Genomic DNA, 21,796 nt, shown 5'->3' with positions numbered 1-21,796 from the left:
ATGCACATTTAAATTCTACTTTCTGATGGCAGCTAATTTTGTTTGGTATTAGGAAGGAAGCAGATTTTGAAAACATGATAAACTCTGGGTACACTAGACACATTTTCAGGTAAAACTTGGATTGTAAACATAAAGGTGTCTTTAATCAATAGGATTTTGGGCGTTAGACTTAGGGAATGGTAACAACATTTGGCGGCATGACGCTGTTCTTTTTAACCCACTCCCTCTTTGAGGCTGAACCCCTCTAGGCTGCTCTTGCATTATCTAAATATATACCTTGTTTCTGCCTGAATGTCAGCATGCTTTAAGCACACTCTCTAAAATTTCCACTAGCTACCAGAACAGGGGCATTGGAGTATATAATATAATGGTGGTGGTTGAGGTTGAAAGAACACATTAAGAAGAAAATATGGAAAGGGGTAATCAAGAACTATGTATGGTATAAATGATTTTGGCATCTTTTATTTTTGGACACATATTTTCTACATGCTGATTACTTGTTTTGTTTTTGTTTTTCTATAGATTGGGCAAATGGATACTACAGACAACAGAGAAAACTTGTTGAAGAGATTGGCTGGTCCTATACAGGTAAACATATTACTTGTATAATGAGATCTAGCAGAAACTTTTATTGTTTTGTGTCTTTTTTATACATAAAAGGAAGCTTTGTAGCACAACACATTTTGTCAACTTAACTAGGTGGTTAGAATAATTGATATATCAGATACAAAATGGTATCTTGTGGGCTTTCCATAAACAAATTTGGTAGTGTAGAGCTTGTTGGCATCCACCCAAGCTGGATTTGAAGCTCAGGCCCAAGCTGTCTGTATGCCTTCAAGAAATAGCATAACCTAGGGCTCTGTTTTTTTCAATGGTGAAGTAGGGGGCTGTTCTGAGCATTAAATGAGATGAAGAGAGTGTGAAGCACTTGTCACAGAGTCTCTTTCTAAACAGAAGGCTCTCTATAAATGTTAGTTGTTGTTATGATCATGCTAATGATTATTTTTTTTAACTTAACAAATATTGATGGGCTTCTTGCTGTCAGAGGGGCATTCTTCTGAATTACTGTGGTTAATATATTGGAGTTAGAGTATAAAATGATTTTGTCACGTTACCAGACTTTGCTTAGAACATTAGAAACGTCCGAAATTGGCTTAAAATAGTTACAACCAAAAATCATCATCAGAAACCCTAGGAGAGAAAGTTCTAGCCCTGAGTGGAAGAATATGAGTGGAGTTTGGGTGAACCATGACATGCCTAGTAACCATCTGGGAAGGAGTTGAGCATTAGAGTTGGGTACTTACTAGCAATAAGCTTGGGGTGATAAGATAAAATCAGGTTACAAGGGCTTTACCGTGAACCTGACCAATTTTACTTAATAGATGAAGTGCAGAAGCATGTTGAATTTTGTTGATAAGGATGCATTTTCTTTTTAATTGCTACTTTAAAAGTAGTAAATGTTCATTGTAAAAAATTTAGAAAATAGGTCCAAGTACAAAGAAAAACATAAAAAGTCATTCTTTTTTTCCTGTCAGAAATATCCACTTAAAAAACTACTGTAGTCCATTTAGGACGGTTTTATTCTCCAGAAAATATATATTATATGTATAGAGTCATGCATCCAGTTTACTCTTAAAATTATATTTGAGTATTTCCTCATTTTAGTGGTGATTCCGGCTGGTCATGATACTTAATCTGCTTAATAATCCATTGAATATGTTTTTTATTATTTAAGAACTTGCTTATTTTTGGATATTTAAGCTTCTATAAGCAATGACAAATAGATGAATAGACAGATATATATGATTTGGTTGTATTTTTATTACTTCTGTGCTAATAGAATTCTCGATATGCAATTACTGAGTAGAAAAAAAGAAGCTTTTAGATTGGTCACAGTGGTTCAAGCCTGTAATCACTGTACTTTGAGAGGATAAGGTGAGAGGATCACACAGTCAAGAGTTCGAGACCAGTCTAGCCAATATGGCAAAACCCCACCTCTATTAAAAGTACAAAAAATTAGCCAGATAAGTTGACATACACCTGTAGTCCTAGCTCCTTGGAAGGCTGAGGCAGGAGAATCACTTGAACCCAGGAAGTGGAGGCCACAGTGAGCTGAGATCACACCACCACTGCACTCCAGCCTGGGCGACAGAGTGAGACTCTGTCTCAAAAATAAAAAGAAAAAAAAAAAAACTTTTGATATTTGTGATACACACTGCCTAAATATTTCCTAGACAGGTTACACTCATTTGTCATGTAAATGATTACCCAACTATATACTACCCAGGATTGATGATTGTCATATTGAAAATCTTTACCAATTCAATAGGTTTTTAAAAATCATGTTTCATTACTTTGATTTACTTTTGCTGGATTACCACTGAAGTCATGATTTTAATTTTTTATTAGCCATTTGCACTATACCTCTTGAATGCAGTAAGTTAACTTAGAACATGGAAAATAATCAAGATGTTCATGAGAGCAGAAAGAGTGAACAAATTAAGACATATCTCTACTGTGGAGTACTAGGCAGATGGGTATGAGGTAGACCGGTGTAATTTATACAGAAAGACCTGTTCTTAGTTTACTTACTTATCATAATGACTCATACATCTATGAAATACTACTTTTGATATTTTAAATCCTAAAAAACATATAAAAGCAAAAACTATTCATGTGACTCCATTTTGAATTATTGAATGGAATGATTTCCTTTTTGTTTTTCTATGTAAACAAGTTATACCTAATTTAATAAACATCAGCAACTCTATTTACTTGAGGAATTTCTTTTTTCAGAAAACATGAAGTCTAATAAAAAGGGTTGTTGGACCAAAGGACCTATCTATTTATAATATTAACAGATATGGTCAAATTAATTTCAGAAAATTGTGTTAAAATTATCTATTTCTCCACATTTTCACTAACACTAACTTTAAAAATCTAGTCAGTTTAACCAAAAATGTAATTTAACTTTTAATTTGTATTTCCCTGATTACCTAATTTCTTAAATTATCCCAAGCAACAGGGTCTAGATTAGGGTTTAGGCGGACATATGGTAAATAAATACTACCTGAAGTATTGGTTAATTGAGTAAGAATGGTAAACATGAAGAAAAAATGTAAAAAATTAATGATTCTTTTCATGAAGTTAGAAAGTAGATTGGTGGTTACCAGAGACCCAAAGGAATTGGGATGGAGAACTGAAAGGAGGTTGTTTATTGGGTACAAACTTACAGTGCAATGGAAGAATATAAGACCAATATTCAATACATAACTGTAGGGGGACTATGGTAAGAAGTAATCTATTATGTGTTTCAAAAGAGCTAGAAAGAACAATTCAAGTATTTCCAGCACAAAAAGAAAATGTTTGGGGTGATGGATCTCCCAAGTACTGTGATTTCATCATTATACATTATATAAATGTATCAGAATACCATAAGTGCTTTATACATATGTACATCTATTATATATAACTTTTATAAATAAATAAATAAAAATAGGTGGATGATCCTTGTTTTTATCCGCAGCCTTCCAGACATAGCTCCTTCTAGAAGTCTCGTTCTCAGCAGGCCGTCACAGGAGCCTAGATGGTGGGAAGAGCATTTCTGTTGTTTTCAAGATAATGTTTGCTCCATTAAGAGTAAAATATACCTGTTTTTCAAACGTGATACATAGAGATTTTATCAAAGAATAAGGGTCAGCCTGGTTTAGTTTTGTTGATGACTAACTTTTTAGTTTCAGACGTGAAGCAGGTTATTTTCCTCTAACCAATCAATCTTCAGAGAACTCAGATATTTACTAAGTATGTATGAGTAAAATAAAAAACAAACTTTAATGCTCCTTCCACACTCCCTAAAGCCAGAGTTAGAAAACAGAGAACCTACTTCCTAGCGAGACAGAAAATTATAGTTCTCAGCTCCAAGGAAGATGGAGTGATGGTGTGTTTCCCAGCAGTCCGGGGGCCCTATGCATCTTGGGTGAGCTTCATCAGGTCAGGAGAAGACAACAGTTTTGCTAGGGTATCAGCGGATACAGCAGTAGCACATACCGTTGTCCAATATCTTATTATCTTAGGAGACAGCCACAGACCTGCTCCTTTTAATGGGCTGAGTATAGACATGGCATTTATAGAGTAGCTAGTCTTTAACAGATGGGTCTTTGCAGAAGCAATGCATAGTTCTTTGCTTTAAAATCACGTTGAATCATCTTGCTCATGACCTAAGGCCTATTGGCATTAGCTTCCTTCAGGAAAGTCTAGTGATCAAAGAAATAGACCCATTAAAATGAGGCATTTGTTGTAGGGGGTGGGGTGGCAGATCTCAAAAGGGGATGTCCCGAAGTCAGGGTGAGGATGGAAGCTTACCAAAGTTTTAAAAAGTAAATTGCTTTATTTGCAGTAGTGCTTCCCATTTGGTTTGGAAAATTATTCCTAGAATATTTGAGGATCCTGGGAAGAAACTAAAGATGAAGAAATTTTACAACTATTTGTTTAGCTCAAACTGAAATGACTTAATTATTTTGTCTGAATTACTAGAATATCAAAGTGAAAACAATAAGTGAAATTCTTTATCCAAATGAATGTATTTCACCCAAGCAAATTACATCAAAGGCAAACCTTTAACGTGGATTATTCACAATAAAGTGAATTATTACTTTTTATTTTTAATATAAGTATTTAAAGTTTGGTAGTATTTTTAAATTTCTATGCTAGCATTCCACTTAGAAAATGAAAACCATGCTAACTGTATAAAATAACTGTATGAAAAAAGTAAAAATTTTAGTCTTATCATTCTTAAACGTAACTAATTTTGTGAATGGCTTGAGTAAATTGGTCTTGACCACATTTAGTTCTAGTTTCATGTCTAACAGTTTCTCTTGTTGAGCTGTATGTTTGTCTTCCTTCCCATATTGTGTCATCATTTAAATTTATCAAATTAGTGGCAATCACAGAAGAAATGACTTGCCCTTGAGTGTTTGAACATACAGGATTCTATTAATAAAAATCACTAAGTACATTATAAGCCTTGTCTGTTAAAGAGCTCATAAGCCATTTAGAAATTTTACATTGCACATCAAACATTATTTAAGTGGAATCACTTGAGCCAAGGTAATTTATGAAAGAATTACACAATTATAATATATGAAGTAACAATGTAAATCCCCGCTGGCTACCAGATGGGTGGAGAAAGGGAGGAGAAGTAATACTCTTTTAGTTGTGTTTTATGCATAGGTTAAGAACAACTTTCTATTCAGGATGTAGGCTATAATTATGCTGAGAAATGACAGGGTTGGTAAATACAGTTGACAGTCCCATTTTTAAAAGTTAATATAGGAGGGTGAGCAAGGCTTGCTTGTCACTGTGTGATGAAAGAGTGAATTGTAAATCTGGGAATGTCAGCACTAAGAATCCGACTCCTTCTTTAATAACTTCACTTCATTTACAGGTTTCAGAAAATAAATGTCACTCTTTCTATTAACCTTAAATTTTCTATGACAATCCCTAAACAAGGGCAGTTCAGTGAAAAAACAAAATAGATAAAACGAAGTCATTTTATTTTTTTTAATCTTATGAACACATAGCCCAACATTATCATAGGAGATGTTAAAAATCTTCCTTCTCTTTGAGTTGTTATATCTTTGATTGTAACTCCAAGCAATGATAAGATAATCGGAAATGGGGGCACTTTAACTGCTTGCTTCATTCTTAGAAGTAATGCCACAGAAACATAATCTTTATTTTCTGGACTTTAAAATATCATATTGTTTCTTGTTCACCAGTCTTTAAAGCAACTTGAAATTGGAAATTTTAGACTGATATATTCTCAGGTGTTCTTAAACCTAAACACCCTTAAAATGTTGGTTAAAGAATGCATTAGGTTCAAATAAGAAAGTGTGGCTGTTTCGACCACATACAAGTCTTTTAGACTTGGCCAGATACCCCAGAATGAGGGAGGCTTTAAATACCAAATTGATAGTATTTCTGTAAATAGAATATCCTGTCTAAATCGTCTTTCCATTTTGATAACTTTATAGACTAGAAAATGCTACTTACAGAAAACAAAAGGGCCATAATTTAAGGTTGAATATAGTATGGTTTGGTGTTTGGCTTTTATTTTTGTACATAGTAAGTTTTAGTGTTTTATTTCTTTTGACCCAGGAAAAAGTAAGTCAAATGTCACTCAGAAAGAAAATTTGAATCCATGTAGAATAATGACTGATTTTTGGCCTTTCTTTACTTCTATAATCTGGAATTCCTTTTAACGTATTTTCCTCTTTGATTCACCACTTCTTATATTAAACAGACTGTTCCTTTCTAATTTCCAATTGAGTAATAGAAAAGACAGTTCTAGAAATCTGCCTATAAAATTATCTCATTTCTGTTAAAAATTACATATTTATATGGACATAGATGAAAGGCTGGAATGATATATTCTAACCTGTTGGCCATGGTTACCCCATGGAAAGTGAGTCTCTAGATGTGGATGAAACCATAAGAGGCAGGAGCCTCTCTTCTTTTCTTTTCTTTTTTTAGATGGGGTTTCACCATGATAGCCAGGCTGGTCTTGAACTCCTGACCTCAGGTGATCCACCCACTTCAGCATCCCAAAGTTCTAGGATTACAGGCATGAGCCACCGCATCCAGCCAGCAGGAGCCTCACTTCTTACTGTATACTGTTTATATATTGGGGGGGAAATAATTGTTGACAAATATGTTGACACAAAATGTTTTCAACTTAACATACATTAGTTTTAGCAAGAAAGGCAAAGGTAGTTGAACATGAACCACAGCTTTGTGTATTCACCTGTCAGAATGTAGGGTGTCTGCTTGGCTGAATTTCAGTGTGAGGATATCACACACCCTAATAAGAGTATGAACAGTGCTCAGGGCAAGTTTTGTGATCATCATTAATCTACAGACTGACCAGGCTGCTTAAGAGCTCTGCATTTCAATTTTCCCGTTTGTAAAAAACTTATTTATAATGCCCAACTTAATTGTGTGCAGATCAAACAGATGCTTCCCATTGTTGCAGGAAAGCTCTTTGAGCAAGTACATTATAAATCCAAGTAATTATTATTGAATAGTGTCTTAACTTGAGCCCAAACAGATTGAACAAGCCTGGGCCCATCTGATAATCTCACAAGAGGATTTAGAAGGGGTTGATTTGCTTGAATGGATATTATAGACAGATATTTCCTATCATCTGTGGATTTGTTTTTTAAAGTTTAGCCATGATTTATATTCCGGACAAACTTTTCCTATGCTAAATAATGATGACTAAAGCATGCCTTGTTGTGGAGGCTGAACGGGGTTCAGTTAAGTAATCTAAAAGTCAGAACCTATTTGTATTGACTCTATTCTTGAAAATTGTTGGCTGAATGTGCTGCCTTATACCTGTAATCCCAGTACTTTGGGAGGCCAAGGTGGGCGGATCACCTGAGGTCAGGAGTTTGAGACCAGCTTGACCAATATGGTGAAACCCTGCCTCTACTAAAAGTACAAAACTTAGCTGACCGTGGTGGCGGGCACCTGTAATCCCAGCTAATTGGGAGGCTAAGACAGGAGAATTGCTTGAGCCCAGGAGGCGGAGGTTGCAGTGAGCCAAGATCGCACCACTGCACTCCAGGCTGGGTGACAGAGAGAGACTCCATCTCAAAAAAAAAAAAAAGAAAAGAAAAGAAAAGAAAATTATTAAGAATAGATTTTAAGTGTTTTCACTGTAAACATACAAAACAGATAAGGATGTGAGGTAATGTTTATGTTAATCAGCTCAATTTAGTCATTTCACAGTGTATCCATATTTCAAAACCACATGTATACAATAGATGTATACAATTCATATTTGTTGATTAAAAGATAAATAAATATGCTTAACCATTTTATTTGATTGCAACTCTCATTTAGTATAGAATTGAAAAAAATAAAAACATGGCTGCAGAATAGCATCATAATTAGATAATCATTATTTATTTTATCTGCTAGTAAAACTAAATAAGGAGCTTCCCCTATTAAAAAAAAATAAAGTTTAAGTTGCTCAGATTCTCTACTGAGTCCATCCTCTCAACTGCCATTGCTGGTAGCATCTAGTAGAAGCTTCAGTGGGATGGGCAGGTTCTTTAGCAGCTCACAATGAGGAAACTTGGCCCCCTCTTCTGTCTGTGCTGGAACTGTCTGTGCTTTCCGGAGAAGGCACTGTGTTTCTTCCCTTTGTGGGGCCTCCTTTACTTCACTCTCCATGTTCTTTACTCAGGAGGGCTCTAGTTCATGAAACAGATACATATCATAAAGGAAAAAGAGAAGAGAAAATTACATGGATAATTTAAAGAAATCTAAGTTTAGGCAGCAGTTTGTATTGTCATACAAAATTCACTTATATGTGTTAAACTTTTGGGCAAAATGCCATTATAATAATTTTATGTTGACCTGTGCTGCCCTCCAATTTTATGCATCAGTAAGGGCCTAGTGGAAGGTTTAACTTGGTTTCTGTTTCCTTTGTTTTCTCTATGATAATTCTGACTCTTTTTTTTTTTTTTTATTTTTTATTGCATTTTAGGTTTGGGGTACATGTGCAGAACGTGCAAGACAGTTGCATAGGTACACACATGGCAGTGTGTTTTGCTAATTCTGACTCTTTAAACCAAGAATTTTCAAGGAGCAAAAAGATAAAAAAAAATAATGTAAATGACTCATTTCTTATATTCAGACAATTTTTTTCTGTGACGTATATTTTAATGACTGGATTACAAAAATTATTTTGAAATATAGTCAAGACACATTTTGGACTTAAGGATTTTATTTCCTTTATCGCTTAGGAGGAATATGTATATGGCTGTTTATCCTGTGATCTATGAATACCACATGACAACTAAGAATAAGAAGACCAAACTTTTAAAGAATTGAAGTTAGTTTTATTCCAAAGTCTGACTGAGGACTCCAGACTAGGCCTGTAGCCGAAGTACTGCTATTGCACACTGCCGCAGCCGCGGCTTTTACACAGGTGGTGGAGGTTCCATAGATGCAAAATCACATCACATTCACTCAAAAGTTAGATTAAAGTGGAACCACATCAAGGTTTGGGTGTAAGAGTACATCTAACTATAGATTACTAAAGTACATTGGTTATAGAGTATAGAAGCATAATCACTAACACCATCAGATGTTATCTTAAGTGTAAGAAAAGCAAGGACTGAGGTCATTTATCTTCCAGGGAATACAGTGACTCAGGCAAGAGACGTGGGGGCTTTGTGCTGTGTCCTGTTTTGTCTTCAAAGCATTCCTCCGGAGAACCACACATTGTCATAGAGTCAGGAGTTTGTGAAATTACAGTGGCAATCAGAAACAAGCAAACATGCCTTCCTACATTTACCGCTTTGTCTCATACCTGTGTTTGCTTAAACCACATGACGTTTGGTTCAGGTGAGATACTCCTTGACTGGACTAGAGCTGGGCCTTCTGACTGGATGCAGAGGATCTTAGAGATCCTCTGTGGCCCTTGACAAACTAGCATCCAAATGGTTATAGACTGTTCAGGGAGCTTCCAACTATCACAGAATATTCTGGTACACTTACAACAGCTGCACAGATTCATCTCTCAGTTGCACAGGCCTAGGGTTCCTTTGGGAGAGACGGAAACTTGAACCCTATTGAGAAGTAGTGTCCACACCTGTAGAGCCATGTTTGGATAACCTGAGGACAGTGGGCCTGATGGAAGCCAGAACCAAGGGAGAGACAACAGGGAGACCCTGAGAGACAGTAAGGAAACAGTTGGGAGACTGAGGAAGAAACCTGGTAGCAGGGACTGAGTGCAGAGTGGAGCCTGGCACCAGTACGGGCAGGTTATCGGTTCATTGTGATGCTCTTGGTGGCACCCTGGGTCATTCCCCACCCTGAGTGTTCCTCTTCCTCAAATGCCTGCATGCTTTGTCCTGGAAACAATAGAGCTCCAGCAACTCCATACTGGGGCTCCTTCTGAAAGAGGCAGAAATGAGAAGAGGAAGATGCTGGGGGTTCCACAGCTGAGGTGCATGTTGTGCAGGCATTCAGTCCAATTAAATGGGCACCCACACCAAGGGTGGAGACTGATGGTCTGGAGGAAGGAGAGAAGGAGCATCAACCTTGAACAAAATCAGATTCTGGTCTATGCAAGCTAAACTTCGCTATTCAGCTCCCTAATTTAGTAGAATAACTTCTGATTACCAATAGAAAGGAGCCTATACACACACAGGCTGATGAGACTTTGTGTGATAAGATGGTAGATATCTTCTGATCAGAATCCCTTAATGCCCAGATCTGCAAAGTGTAGAGATCTGAGCCATTATCTTGACAAGTAACGTAAGTGCCAATCTGATATTTTTTTTCCACAAGGAAAACAATTTTTATTTCTCATTATAAAAGCATGTTCACTTAAGAAAATCATGTATGTATCATATATTTTATATTTAATATGTTTACATATATAGTTTATCTACCTATCTATTATAGCTGTCTATCTGTGGAACTGCACCTTCTAGAGAGAATTACTCTTAATGTCTTCTGTTGGGAACGTATAATTAAAAACAAAATCTTCTCTCACCTCAGAAATCCTCTCATAAAAGTAGTAGGAAAAAAAAAAAGCAGTTTTATTATCAAGCATTAAACCAGAATGTAATACACATCACAGGTAATCACTGAAAGATTTCCAAGATAGAAAGAAATCTCACCCCCTCATATAGCCAAACAGGTACAACCCAAAATGTTTTCAAGATAAACAATATCTTGTCCTTAAGTAGAAGGACTTGGCAGCAACTTTGTAACACATGGTTCACCTAAACTTTAAATGGTAATTGGAGTGACTATTTGTGTTACTCTATTGGCTTTATTCAGGGGGAAAACAAACCTCATATTTTTGTGGTAAGAGGTAGCTTTACAAATTGGAGTGAGAGGCTTACTGAAGTAAAGCTCCTGCCTTCCCAGAGAAATTGGGAGAGTGGGGCACTATCTTCCTTGATGGCATTTCACAAGGATGGCCCCGGGTCCTTGAAAAAAACACCCTGGATTATAAAGCTGACAAAGGGCCTATCTAGTTTTCAAAAGGACTTATATACATTGCAAAACAAGGAGAAAGTACTTACAATAGTCTCTTTTCTAAAGTAAATGCTCTTTAAAAAAGGGTGGGGTGCGAATGTAGAGAAAAGTGTCTTCCTGGTTTTCAATAGGGAGAATTAAGCCTTTTATTTTTAATTTTTATTTGTTCTTTTACGTCCTAATTATGCATCCTGAATTCTGATGGCTTCTTACTGGATGTACTGCTTTGTCACCTGCTTTTATCTCAATAATAGTTTGTGAATATCTTTCTAAGTAAATTTAATGTAGCTAAATCAGTGTGAGGGCAACAGAAAAAACAAGCTTCTGCCAGGGCAAAACTTTAATTTCTTTAACTATCCCTGTGCCTGAAGCAGACTCACACGAAGTAGAAGCCCGATATATATTTGATAGTTGTTACTTTACTTCTAGTCTCATGGGGGAAGAGAAATAATTTCACCTGGGAGGAACTGTGACTAGTAATAGCATAATTTCAGGGGATCATCCCAAATCCTTCTTGCAACAAATAGGTTATACAAAAAATAAATATTGTGGAGTGAGTTCAGAGCAAGGTTTAGCATATAAGAAATAGCAAAACATCTTAAGGAATTGGAAAACAGGAAAGGCTGCATTTTATAGCCCTTTGGCACCTGGAAATTGAAATAATGGCAGAGCTACCTAGAATCAGTGCCAAAGCAAATCCAAAAGTTGGCATATGCCAAAATATATTACCTCTAAACTCTGTAGTTTCCATTATTTCATATTTCATAAACATCTCTAGGAAGTAAGATCTACTTGTAGCACTTAAAAAAAATTACATATAGTTTTTCTTTTCCAAGATCCTAAATGTTTGTTCTTGAAGATCAGTTGTATTTATACATATAGTGTCCTCATATATCATTCCGATTTTTATGTTCAGTCAACTTGTGTTAGAATATGCAGGAGTAAACTTCTCATTACCTTCCTGGCTTGCCTTCTACCTTAATGATGTTATAAACTTATTGACAAAGGAAAATTTAAAGTCTGGAGATGATTAGTTTAATCAGTACTCACTGGATGTATAGCATAAGCCAGACATTGTACTAGGTATTAGAGATGCAGTGATGAATGTAAGTAATGGCAAGTATGCAAACGATAATGATCAAGCATGATTTTTTTTTAGGCATGGTAAATGTCGCAGGGTAGATTGTGGTAACCTAAGGTAGAGAACCCTAAGTGGCTTAAGAGGTTCAGGGAAGGCTTACTAGAGAAAGGGACTTTAGATTCAGATAAAGCATAAATGGGAGTTAAGTCAACATGGATGAAAAATTGTGCCAGGAAAAGGGAGTAGCAATCCTAAGATCTGTAGGTGAAGGAAAAATCACTGTGTTCCAGCCTCTACAGCATTCTTCTTGCCTTTGGACAGAAAACTAGGAATGTGATGAGACAGGCTTCTTGGGGCCCACTGAAACAATTCTGGTATCCTTGCCCTACCGAAATTCTGAATAACAAGATTTATACCATAGTTTGACTGGTAATGGCTTAAATTTTAACTGTTGATTTCCTTGTATTTAAGAAATGTTAGGCATGATTTTACATCAGCACACTAGTTAGGAAACTGAAAGAAGAGGAACTAGTAAACGAGTCCAAATGAAAGGAGAATAAGAAATGGAGCTTCGCATAGTTCAAGAGGGGTACAGTTTCGAGCAGATAGGATTAATCAATGTTGTCACACATAGTTTCAGGGAGTTCATAGTGAGATAAATACTATGGACTTGGATGTATTTTAATGAAGCTGATTGTACTGGGGACTCCTTTGTCACTGTCTGATGAGAATACAAGCTCCAGAGGCGGTCCTACTGCTTGGCTTCTAATCTGGGCTCCATCTTACATGTCATCTTTTTTGTCCCAACATTTTTTACCTGTAAAAAGAAATAATGTTAATCCCAATCTCAACAGGTGCTGCAATGATTACATAAGTATGTACAAAGCAGTTAGAATAGTGCCTGGCACATATGAAGTGCTCAATAAAATTATTATTTAAATTCAGATAAATCTTCTGTAATATTCAGGACTTATGCCAGGTTTATGTCCATCGCATGATTATCTTTCAATAGTACAGATGTAATTATATGATTCTCCCCATCACCTACAGAATAAAAAAAAAAATGGGCTCTTTAGCTTGGCATATAATGGCTTTAATGAGCTGACCCACCTATCCTGTTTCATTCCTCATCATTACCTTCCCTCTGCCTGCCACTATACCAGCCTTTTCAAAAGCAGATCTCTCTAATTCTGTTTATCATCTTGTCTGAATAGCAGACTGTGCATTATCAGGAGCACCTGAGAAGAGCCAAGAAAAAAAGCGAAGCCTTTTTTCTTGGCTCTTTTCTTCCGCAGGCCAGAGCACATCTCTTGCTTTCGTACACTGTCCCTGGCCCTCTTTCTTTATTGCAGTGCAGTGACATAGCAGGTTCCATGTCTCATTGATCTTCCCTTGCTCAGAGTGTAGTACCTTGTGTGTGCTGAGGAGGTATGTATGAACAGAGCTATGTGGATTGAGTTTTTGCTTCATAAATGGAGAAATAAAGAGATGTAGTCAGTTGCCCAGAGTCACAATGTAAGAAGAAGACTGGAAATTTGATCCTGAGTTTTGACTCCTAGGGCCCTGGCTTGAGAATTTCGATGGCCACATCTGATTTTTTTTTTTTAAGAGATGTGGGAAGTAATATAAGACATAAGGCTGTTAGGCTTTGAATTCCTGTGTAAATATAAAAAATTCTGGTTCCGAAGCTTTGTGTATGGCACAGTCTTTTTGCTTTATGCATGTCTTAGGAAATTCGTAAGAGCAGTCATTTCTGGAAAGTGGAATTATGAGTGCCCTTTATTTTCATCTGTTTGCTTGTCTAGTATCTTCTAGTTTTTCTAGACTAAACATATACTTGTTTTATAATCAGGTCTGGGAAAAGGGAGCTTAAATGTCTAAATTAATTTTTATGCCAGGATGATTAAGATATTGTTTTGCATCACGGAATGTCTTCTGCCTTTTAATATTCCTCATTCTATAATGGTCTGTTTATGTATTTGAGGGGCCCATGTCTGGGCCTATTTCTACTTGACTGTACCAGGTGAGCTTCTTTACCAAGCAATAAAGTCAGAAATGGTATATTAATCATCTGTATTCTTAAGGAGTGATAATAAATTAATGTGGAAATATATTCTCTTAGGAAAATGGTTCTATTATACATTTGCATATTATCTAGATTTGATCTAGCCAGGATTCCACTGAGGGCACTTAAGGGATCATACAACTTGATTTTCTTCTCTGCTGTGACATAATAGCCTCACTTTGCATTCGTTTCACAATCTGGGATCATTATCCAAGCTCAGTGAGAATCAATTTCACATAGTTGATTGTCTGAATCACTGCCAGCTCAGTCACATTTTTTACATCATTTACCAGGAAGTATAATTTTTAAAAAGTCAGAACAATCATGCAGGTAACCCATAACCCAAATATGCCTCAAAGTATGCTTCAGAGTGGTCACCCACCCCTGAAACTCAAAGTCTTCTGCAAATTGATTGACAGTGTTACTGCCCTGCAAATCAAAGGATTCCCCATTCCAATTCACCATTTTCTAAGTGAGTCTCTCTTGACATGAAAGAGTTCATTCTCTTTTGAAAGAACGGTTCATCTTTAGCAAGCAGCCTCAATTGTTTGCTTTTTAATAGAATAATTACATCTTTCATTTCTATGGAGATAATGAAGAAAGCCAGTTTGGAACATGTTTATGAGGTTTCAGAGTATATTTGAGAAGAAAATTCCATAACTTTTAATTATGATCCTTTACCCTCAGAGTGTACACATTTAGGTAAATTGTAATAACTGCTTTACTTTCATTTATGGTGATTGCTTATTCATGCTTAAACACAAGAGAGAAAGCTTGATTTAAAACCTAAGTCTCATTGATGTGTTTTTACGCCACCATCATGTTTAAAAGTAAATTTAGTAGAAAGCTAAGTTTGGCATATGATGCAAATTCCTCTAATTTATCTGGCCTTCATTTTATCATTTATGAGTTATCACTGTAAGACATTTCTATAGAATAGATACCACAGAGATCTAAGGAACTAAGTTTATTTCATCCTCATTAATATTTGGCCTTAAATAGCTAGTCACACCACTTTCCAGTTTCCTAATTTTAGGCAATTAAACAGCTAGCAGCTGTTGGCCAGATAAATGTTCAACTTTGCCAAGTGGAAATATGCAAGTTTTTTAAATCATATTTGGACTATATTAGAATAGATTATAAAATATGTTGACATCATATACCTTAGAAGATTGTATGTTATAGGTTCTTACTGAACAATTATTTATATCTGCTTGGTACTGTTAAAATTCATGCTAACGTATCACAGATAGTTATATACTATCTATGCATGCCTGCTCATAGTATGTGAAGACATCAAGTAAAAACTCCTGTGACTTTCTTTATGAATGTGCTTCATATTTAAATAACATTGAAGAAAATAAAATATTGTGTTAGTGAGGAATTTTATTTCCTTATTTGGAACATTCCTAAACTTTTACAGTTTGTTCTTTGACAATGAAATTGTCAAATGAGAAATCACAATGATAAACAATGAAACAATAAACATAGACAATGTATAATTTAAACCAGTGGTTCCTAAATTTTAGAGAACGTGAGAATTACCTGGAGTGCTTACTGTAAAAAGATTGCTGGGCCTGATTTTTCAGAATTTCTGATTCAGTAAATCTGAGATGGAAGCCACTAATTTAATGTCTAACAAATTCTCAGGTGCTCCTGATAATACAGATCTGAGGAGCCGAACATTGCAGTGTCTAGAATCTAGATCAATCTCAGCTTATGTTATCTTAATTTGTGGAACAAATGAATGATGGAGTAAAACAGAGAAAGCACATGCATGAATATATTTACATGTGTAAAAGTGCTTTAGCTCTCTGGATGAAGTATATTGACATTTAAAAAGTAGCAGTATTGCCTCAATGTAACATGTAATAACATTTAAAATGCTATTTTCAAAGCCTGCTATCTGCATCAATAGAGATAAGTTATGTTTTTGGACAATTTTTAATGCAACTTGCATTAATTTTCCCATCTGGATTGGGCCACTTTACCTATATAGGGAAATTCCTGGAAATTCCTGGCCTAGGTGGACCCAGCGAATCCTTAATTAGTGAATCTGGCTGCAAGTTATCTTTACCTTACATGCCTCTTGACACATTTATCCCTAGCACTTTCCAAGGAAATTTCCTATTTTATCATCTTTTTATTTACCTGACTCCAAAAGATCCTGGGTCCTGAAAATATTAAGATTGTATTTTTTATTCTTATATTTTTTTTAAGTTTTAAAGCCCAATAGTAGATAGAGTCCTCTTAAATTGTGTTGTTAGTAATCATAATAATCATAATTTCCTTCCAATATTTTTGGCTGTCAGTAATGTAATTTATGGATATATCCAAAATTTTTTAAATAGGATATATATATCTGAATTTTTATTCAGTAAAGGTTGTTATTTATTTTTTGCTTCAGTAGCTGTTTGGAGTTAAATCACTCATGTAATTGTCACTTTTCAAGTCAATAATGTCACCTCCACAGGACAAATTCTTTTAGTGCCATTACATTTTTTTTTTTTGAGACAGAATCTCGTCTTTGCTCTGTCACCCAGGCTGGAATGCAGAGGTGTTACCTTGGCTCACTGCAACCAACCTCTGCCTTTTAGGTTCAAATGATTCTTCTGCCTTAGCCTCCCAAGTAGCTGGTACTACAAGCATGTGCCACCATGCCCAGCTAAGTTTTGTATTTTTAGTAGAGATGGGGTTTCACCATGTTGGCCAGGCTGGTTTTGCACTCCTGACCTCAGGTAATCCACCCGCCTAGGCCTCCCGTAGTGCTGGGATTACAAGTGTGTGCCACCACACTGGCCCAGATTACATTTTTTTGTCATTGGGCTGCACTTTTCTTGAAATTTACTCTGTAACCCTGTTGGGTATGTTTGAAAGTTTTAATGGTTGTCCAAAAACTGTTATCTGTCATTTCCCATTACTCTAGCAGAGGATTATTTGAAAATCTCATGATGAATGGTAGAGCCTGCATTTGTTGGGTAATAATTTCATTCACTTATTCATATATTCAACACATCTTAATTAAGCTCTCCTATCTGCCAGCAGAAAATATAAAAGACTAAGTGTCCCAGATGGAGTTTGAATTCTAAAATAACACAGAGCAAATATCTATAGGTAAAGGAAATGACTCATGGTGACACATCAAACTCTGCTGCATAAGATGCCATCCCATTCATGAATATCAAGTACAGTCATTTTAGACTATTATCCTCTGGAGATATTTCAGAATTATAGGGATTAAGACCATTGCTACATGTAGATCAACACTACTAAATTTTGAAGATCAAAACATTGTCTTATTTTAAGTAGATAATATTTTTTGGTACATTTTCAAAGTTAAAAGTTTTGCAAACTTAAAAAATTTAAAAAAGCATAATTTTTTTTTTCATTTCCTCAGACTCAGTATTCTCCTTTCACTTAGAAGGATTCACAGTATACCTCCAGGTTACATGAGTAGCTCCAATCAAGTCATGCCTAATAATGAGCTAGTTCATGTTGGGAAATCCTGAAAACTGACAGCTCATCCTAGTTCTCACTAACATTTGCAAGCAGTCATAGCTACTTTTCCTTTAAATTTCATACCTCTTCTCATACACACCCTAGAGACAGTGTGCCAAGCATAACATCTTAATTCATGCCCAATGCAAGAAGGAATTCTCGCTCCCTTTTTAAGCCATGGAATAGTCCTCTTAGTTTAAAGACAGCGTCTTCTTCACCTCCCTAGGAAGAATGTTAGACTTAGTGATGGGATAATTTTCTCAAAAGTTTGTAAAAAAGCAGCTTGTCATTTTGGTCATATTATTTTTATTAAGCATAGGAAGTTACCTTCAGAGTAGAATTCAGTAGGCACCATTCCCTAAGTGTAAATCTCCTTCACTCATTAAAATTCTGCACCACACCCACACTGCATGGAGTATTGGAAGTTGGTCAGGAGTCTTGGTTGCTGGTAAAAGAGCCTGAGAAGTACTCATGCTCCGATTTGTTATGAGTGGGAAACAGTCGTTCAGTGCTCCTGACATTGAAACAACAATTTTTTTCTTACAGAGAAATGGGAAAGGATCTAGTGATTACCTAAAAACCTACGGATCCGTTCAACTATATAGAGTCACTGGCCACATGGAGGATCATAACCCATCCCTAGATATTCCTGTATGTGGTGATAACCATACAGATGGGAACAGTTTTGAATCCTAAGACTGTACCCCATTGGATATAATGAGAGAGAATGTAAGTCAGCGAGGGAATTCAAATTGTCTCTCTGAGAGCCTGGGGAATGTAAAAAACTGGTTTACTCACTACACTAATCCTAAAAACAGTTGTCATCGATTTTAATTCATTTCTTGGAAAAGAGACAACTGATAACAACGTAGAGAAAAGGTCCCATAGAGCTCCAATAAATAGTGGCAGTAATGTTTTGTATCCTGTTCAACAAATACGAAACCTTGAGTTGAAATTAAATTAAGAATTGAAAAAATTAAATGTAATGAAGAATGAGATATTGATATAATTTCAAAATATCTCCCCTCAAAATACTTTCTAATTACAAAGACAAAGAGAATGCTATTACAGTGGAAAGCCTGACAGCCACTGTAATCAAGTGATCCAAGTAAATATCAGCAGAAAAGGTCTTTGTAGAGATCCTGTACCACTGACTAAGATACAGTGAGAAGAAAAGAGCATTTTCTTTGGTGACATTTGTAATAAAAAGACATAACCTGAAGAAATATCAGAAAAACTCACATTGAGGGACATTCTATAAAATAACTGTAGTCTTCAAAAGGATCAAGATCGTGAAAGTGAAGAAGAGGTGGAAGAACTGCGTCAGACTGAAAGAGTTAGGACAAGTACAGGCAACATGTGTTACTGAACGGAAACTTAATCCGTAAAGGTTATTATGTTGGGAATAGGGACTCCATGGTACTAGTGTTATCAATGTTAATTTCCTTATTTTGAAGAGTATATTGTGATTATATAGAAAAATATTCTTGTCCTTAAGAAGCTCAGGCTGAAGTACTCAGTGTCAGTGGGATGTGGGCACCATGCACTCTAGTGGCTAGAGAAGAAAAAGTCTTTGTTCTGTACTTGAACCTTCTGTAAGTTTAAAATTTATTAAAAAAGGATATACAACAATTACTTAATAGGTCTTGCATTTAAAAAAAGAAGTACAAGTTGGATAAGGTTAAAATGAAAGTTTTTAATATTTTACTCCATAGTCCTATGTGTTGCTCTGCTACATGAACAATGCATGAAAATTTTAATTGCTTAATAAAAAAGAAAGGGAAAGATAATATCTTAGAGCTCACAAATATGAGCCTACCAAAGCAGAAATTAGATTATACTAGTTTCAACTATTGAATTATCTTGTAGTTCAAATTGAAAAACAAAGATAATTCAATTAGTAATTCTACATCCAATTTAATGATTTTTCCATAAAAATTATTTGGCTTATAAAGCAATACAAAATTCTAAGAAATATATCATTTATTATGGGCTTCCCTTTACTCATGTCTGCCAGGGTTTCTAACTAAAATAAATGGAAGCAGGATGTTGTAATGAGAATTTGTTTTGGAACTCTTTAGCAGTTTGTTAGCCTGTATTTGAAAAAAAAAAATTTATGAGGCCAACTCCGGGCTAAATTAAATAGATCTCACATGGTTATATTATCATTTTGGGTTCTAAATAAGTGATTCCTTTTAATGTGCATACTGAAATTTTCTCATATGACAAACTGGGACATATGAAATGGAATTTCATGCACTATTGAACTGAATTCTCTGTAGCTACTGAGAAATGTTTGGGGAGTTTTAGCGACCATATTTCTCCTCACATCTGTGAAATGCATTTGGCTGTTATTTTAGTTATTCTGAAAATATGAACTTATTTACCTGCCTGTTCAGAGAACATGCATGAGAGCTAAGAGAAATGATGATAAGCACAGTAACAACAAATATAGGTGATACTCACTAACAGATTCATTCAATACTATCTGCAGAGACTAATATTGAGGGAATAAATTGATGAGTAGCACTTGTCTGGTAACAGAACAGGAAAGTATCTGCTCTAATTAGGCTTACATTCTATTAGGAAGAAAAAGACCAAAAAAAATCAAGAGGAAATTAATAAATAATTGCAGAGTATGATAACTATTGTGAAAAAAATAAACCTGGCTGAAAATGGTGTCTCACGCCTGTTATCCCAGCACTCTGGGAGGCTGAGGTAGGGGGATTGTTTGAGCCCAGGGGTTCAAGACCAGCCTGAGCAACTCAGTGATACCCTATATCTATTTTAGAAATATAAATACATAAGAATAAGCATGGTGATATGACAGACAAAATAGCTTAGCAGAGGTGGGGAGGACATTTCATCTGAGATATGAAGAAATAAAAGTAGCCATCTGGTGACAAGTAGAAGATGACTGTTGGAGGCAAGGGCGAGGAAAGAGCAAAGGTGCTGACATGAGAAAAGAGTGGCAGCTTATGAAAGAGAAAGCGGACTGTGGTAAAATGGGGAGTCCAGCAGCCATTCTTTTGTCATTTAAGCCTCCCAGTGATCCTGTGAGGCTGATCCTCATGTACTCCATATATTTTAGGTAGTATTACTGAGGAATAGAGAAGTAAAAAGACTTGAGATTATTAGTTAATAAATGGTAGATACAGGGTTTTCACACAGGAAGTGTGACTTCAGAACCCATGCATTCTAAACATTATGTAGTGTTACTTCCCGTGAGCCCCAAAATGTTAGACAGGTCTCAGTTAACCTAAAAAGTTTGTTTTGCCAAGGTTGAGGACGTGAGCCCATGACACAGCCTCAGGAGGTCCTGACGTGCCCAAGGTGGTCAGAGCAGTCTGGCTTTATACATTCTAGGGAGACATGAGACATCAATCAACACATGAAAGATGAACATTGGTTCCATCTGGAAAGATGGGACAACTTAAAGCAAAGGCAGAAAAACTGGAAGTAAAGAGGGGGCTTCTAGGTCATAGGTAGATAAGAGACAAATGGCTGTAGTCTTCTGAGTTTCTGATTAGCGTCTCCAAAGGAGGCAATCAGATATGCATTTATCTCAGTGAGCAGGGGGGCACTTTGAATAGAAAGGGACGCAAGCTGGCCCTAACCAGTTCCCAGCTTGACTTTTCTCTTTAGCTTAGTGATTTTGGGAACCCAAGTTTTATTTTCTTTTCACATGTCCCAAAGAAAGTACCATGCACATATGAATTACTGTTGTTTTAACGATAAAGTTGAAAGCAAGTTTTATAGCCTAGAAAACTCATTTAGATTATCATATTTTGTTCCATTAAAAATATTGTGCCCAACTCTAGTTGCTAAGCTTTACAAAGAATATAGACAAATTGGGAAGTATTTGGTAGAAGGCCCCTTGATTGGTAGAGTCTTGATATATGAGGAGCAGGTTTGACTGTATCATGAAAAAGATGAGTCTCAGGAAACTACAGGAAACTACAGGGCCAGTATTGATATATTTCTGGGGCCATGATATGGAAAAATAACTAAATATTTTGGATGGCCCCTAGTAGGTACAATTTGGAGAGAAATATAAAAGCTATAGGAACCTACTTTGATACAGGAAATAA

At 35.9% G+C, this 21,796-nt stretch overlaps 1 protein-coding gene across 8 annotated transcripts in view; it reads left to right on the top strand.

The window, feature by feature from the left end:
* The window catches only part of PTPRZ1 (protein tyrosine phosphatase receptor type Z1), a 182,978-nt gene that overhangs the window by 54,274 nt on the left and 106,908 nt on the right, over nucleotides 1-21,796 (top strand). For all 8 annotated transcript variants that reach the window (XM_009003179.5, XM_009003178.5, XM_078343894.1 and 5 more), the window contains exon 2: nucleotides 523-588. In XM_009003179.5, the coding sequence (XP_009001427.4) occupies nucleotides 523-588 (66 nt within the window). The remainder of the gene's footprint in view (nucleotides 1-522; nucleotides 589-21,796) is intronic.

This window comes from Callithrix jacchus, chromosome 11, assembly GCF_049354715.1.
Source record: "Callithrix jacchus isolate 240 chromosome 11, calJac240_pri, whole genome shotgun sequence".
NCBI classification, from domain to species: domain Eukaryota; kingdom Metazoa; phylum Chordata; class Mammalia; order Primates; family Cebidae; genus Callithrix; species Callithrix jacchus.
Note: the sequence above shows the minus strand (reverse complement) of the source record. Positions and strands in the feature narration are given on the sequence as shown.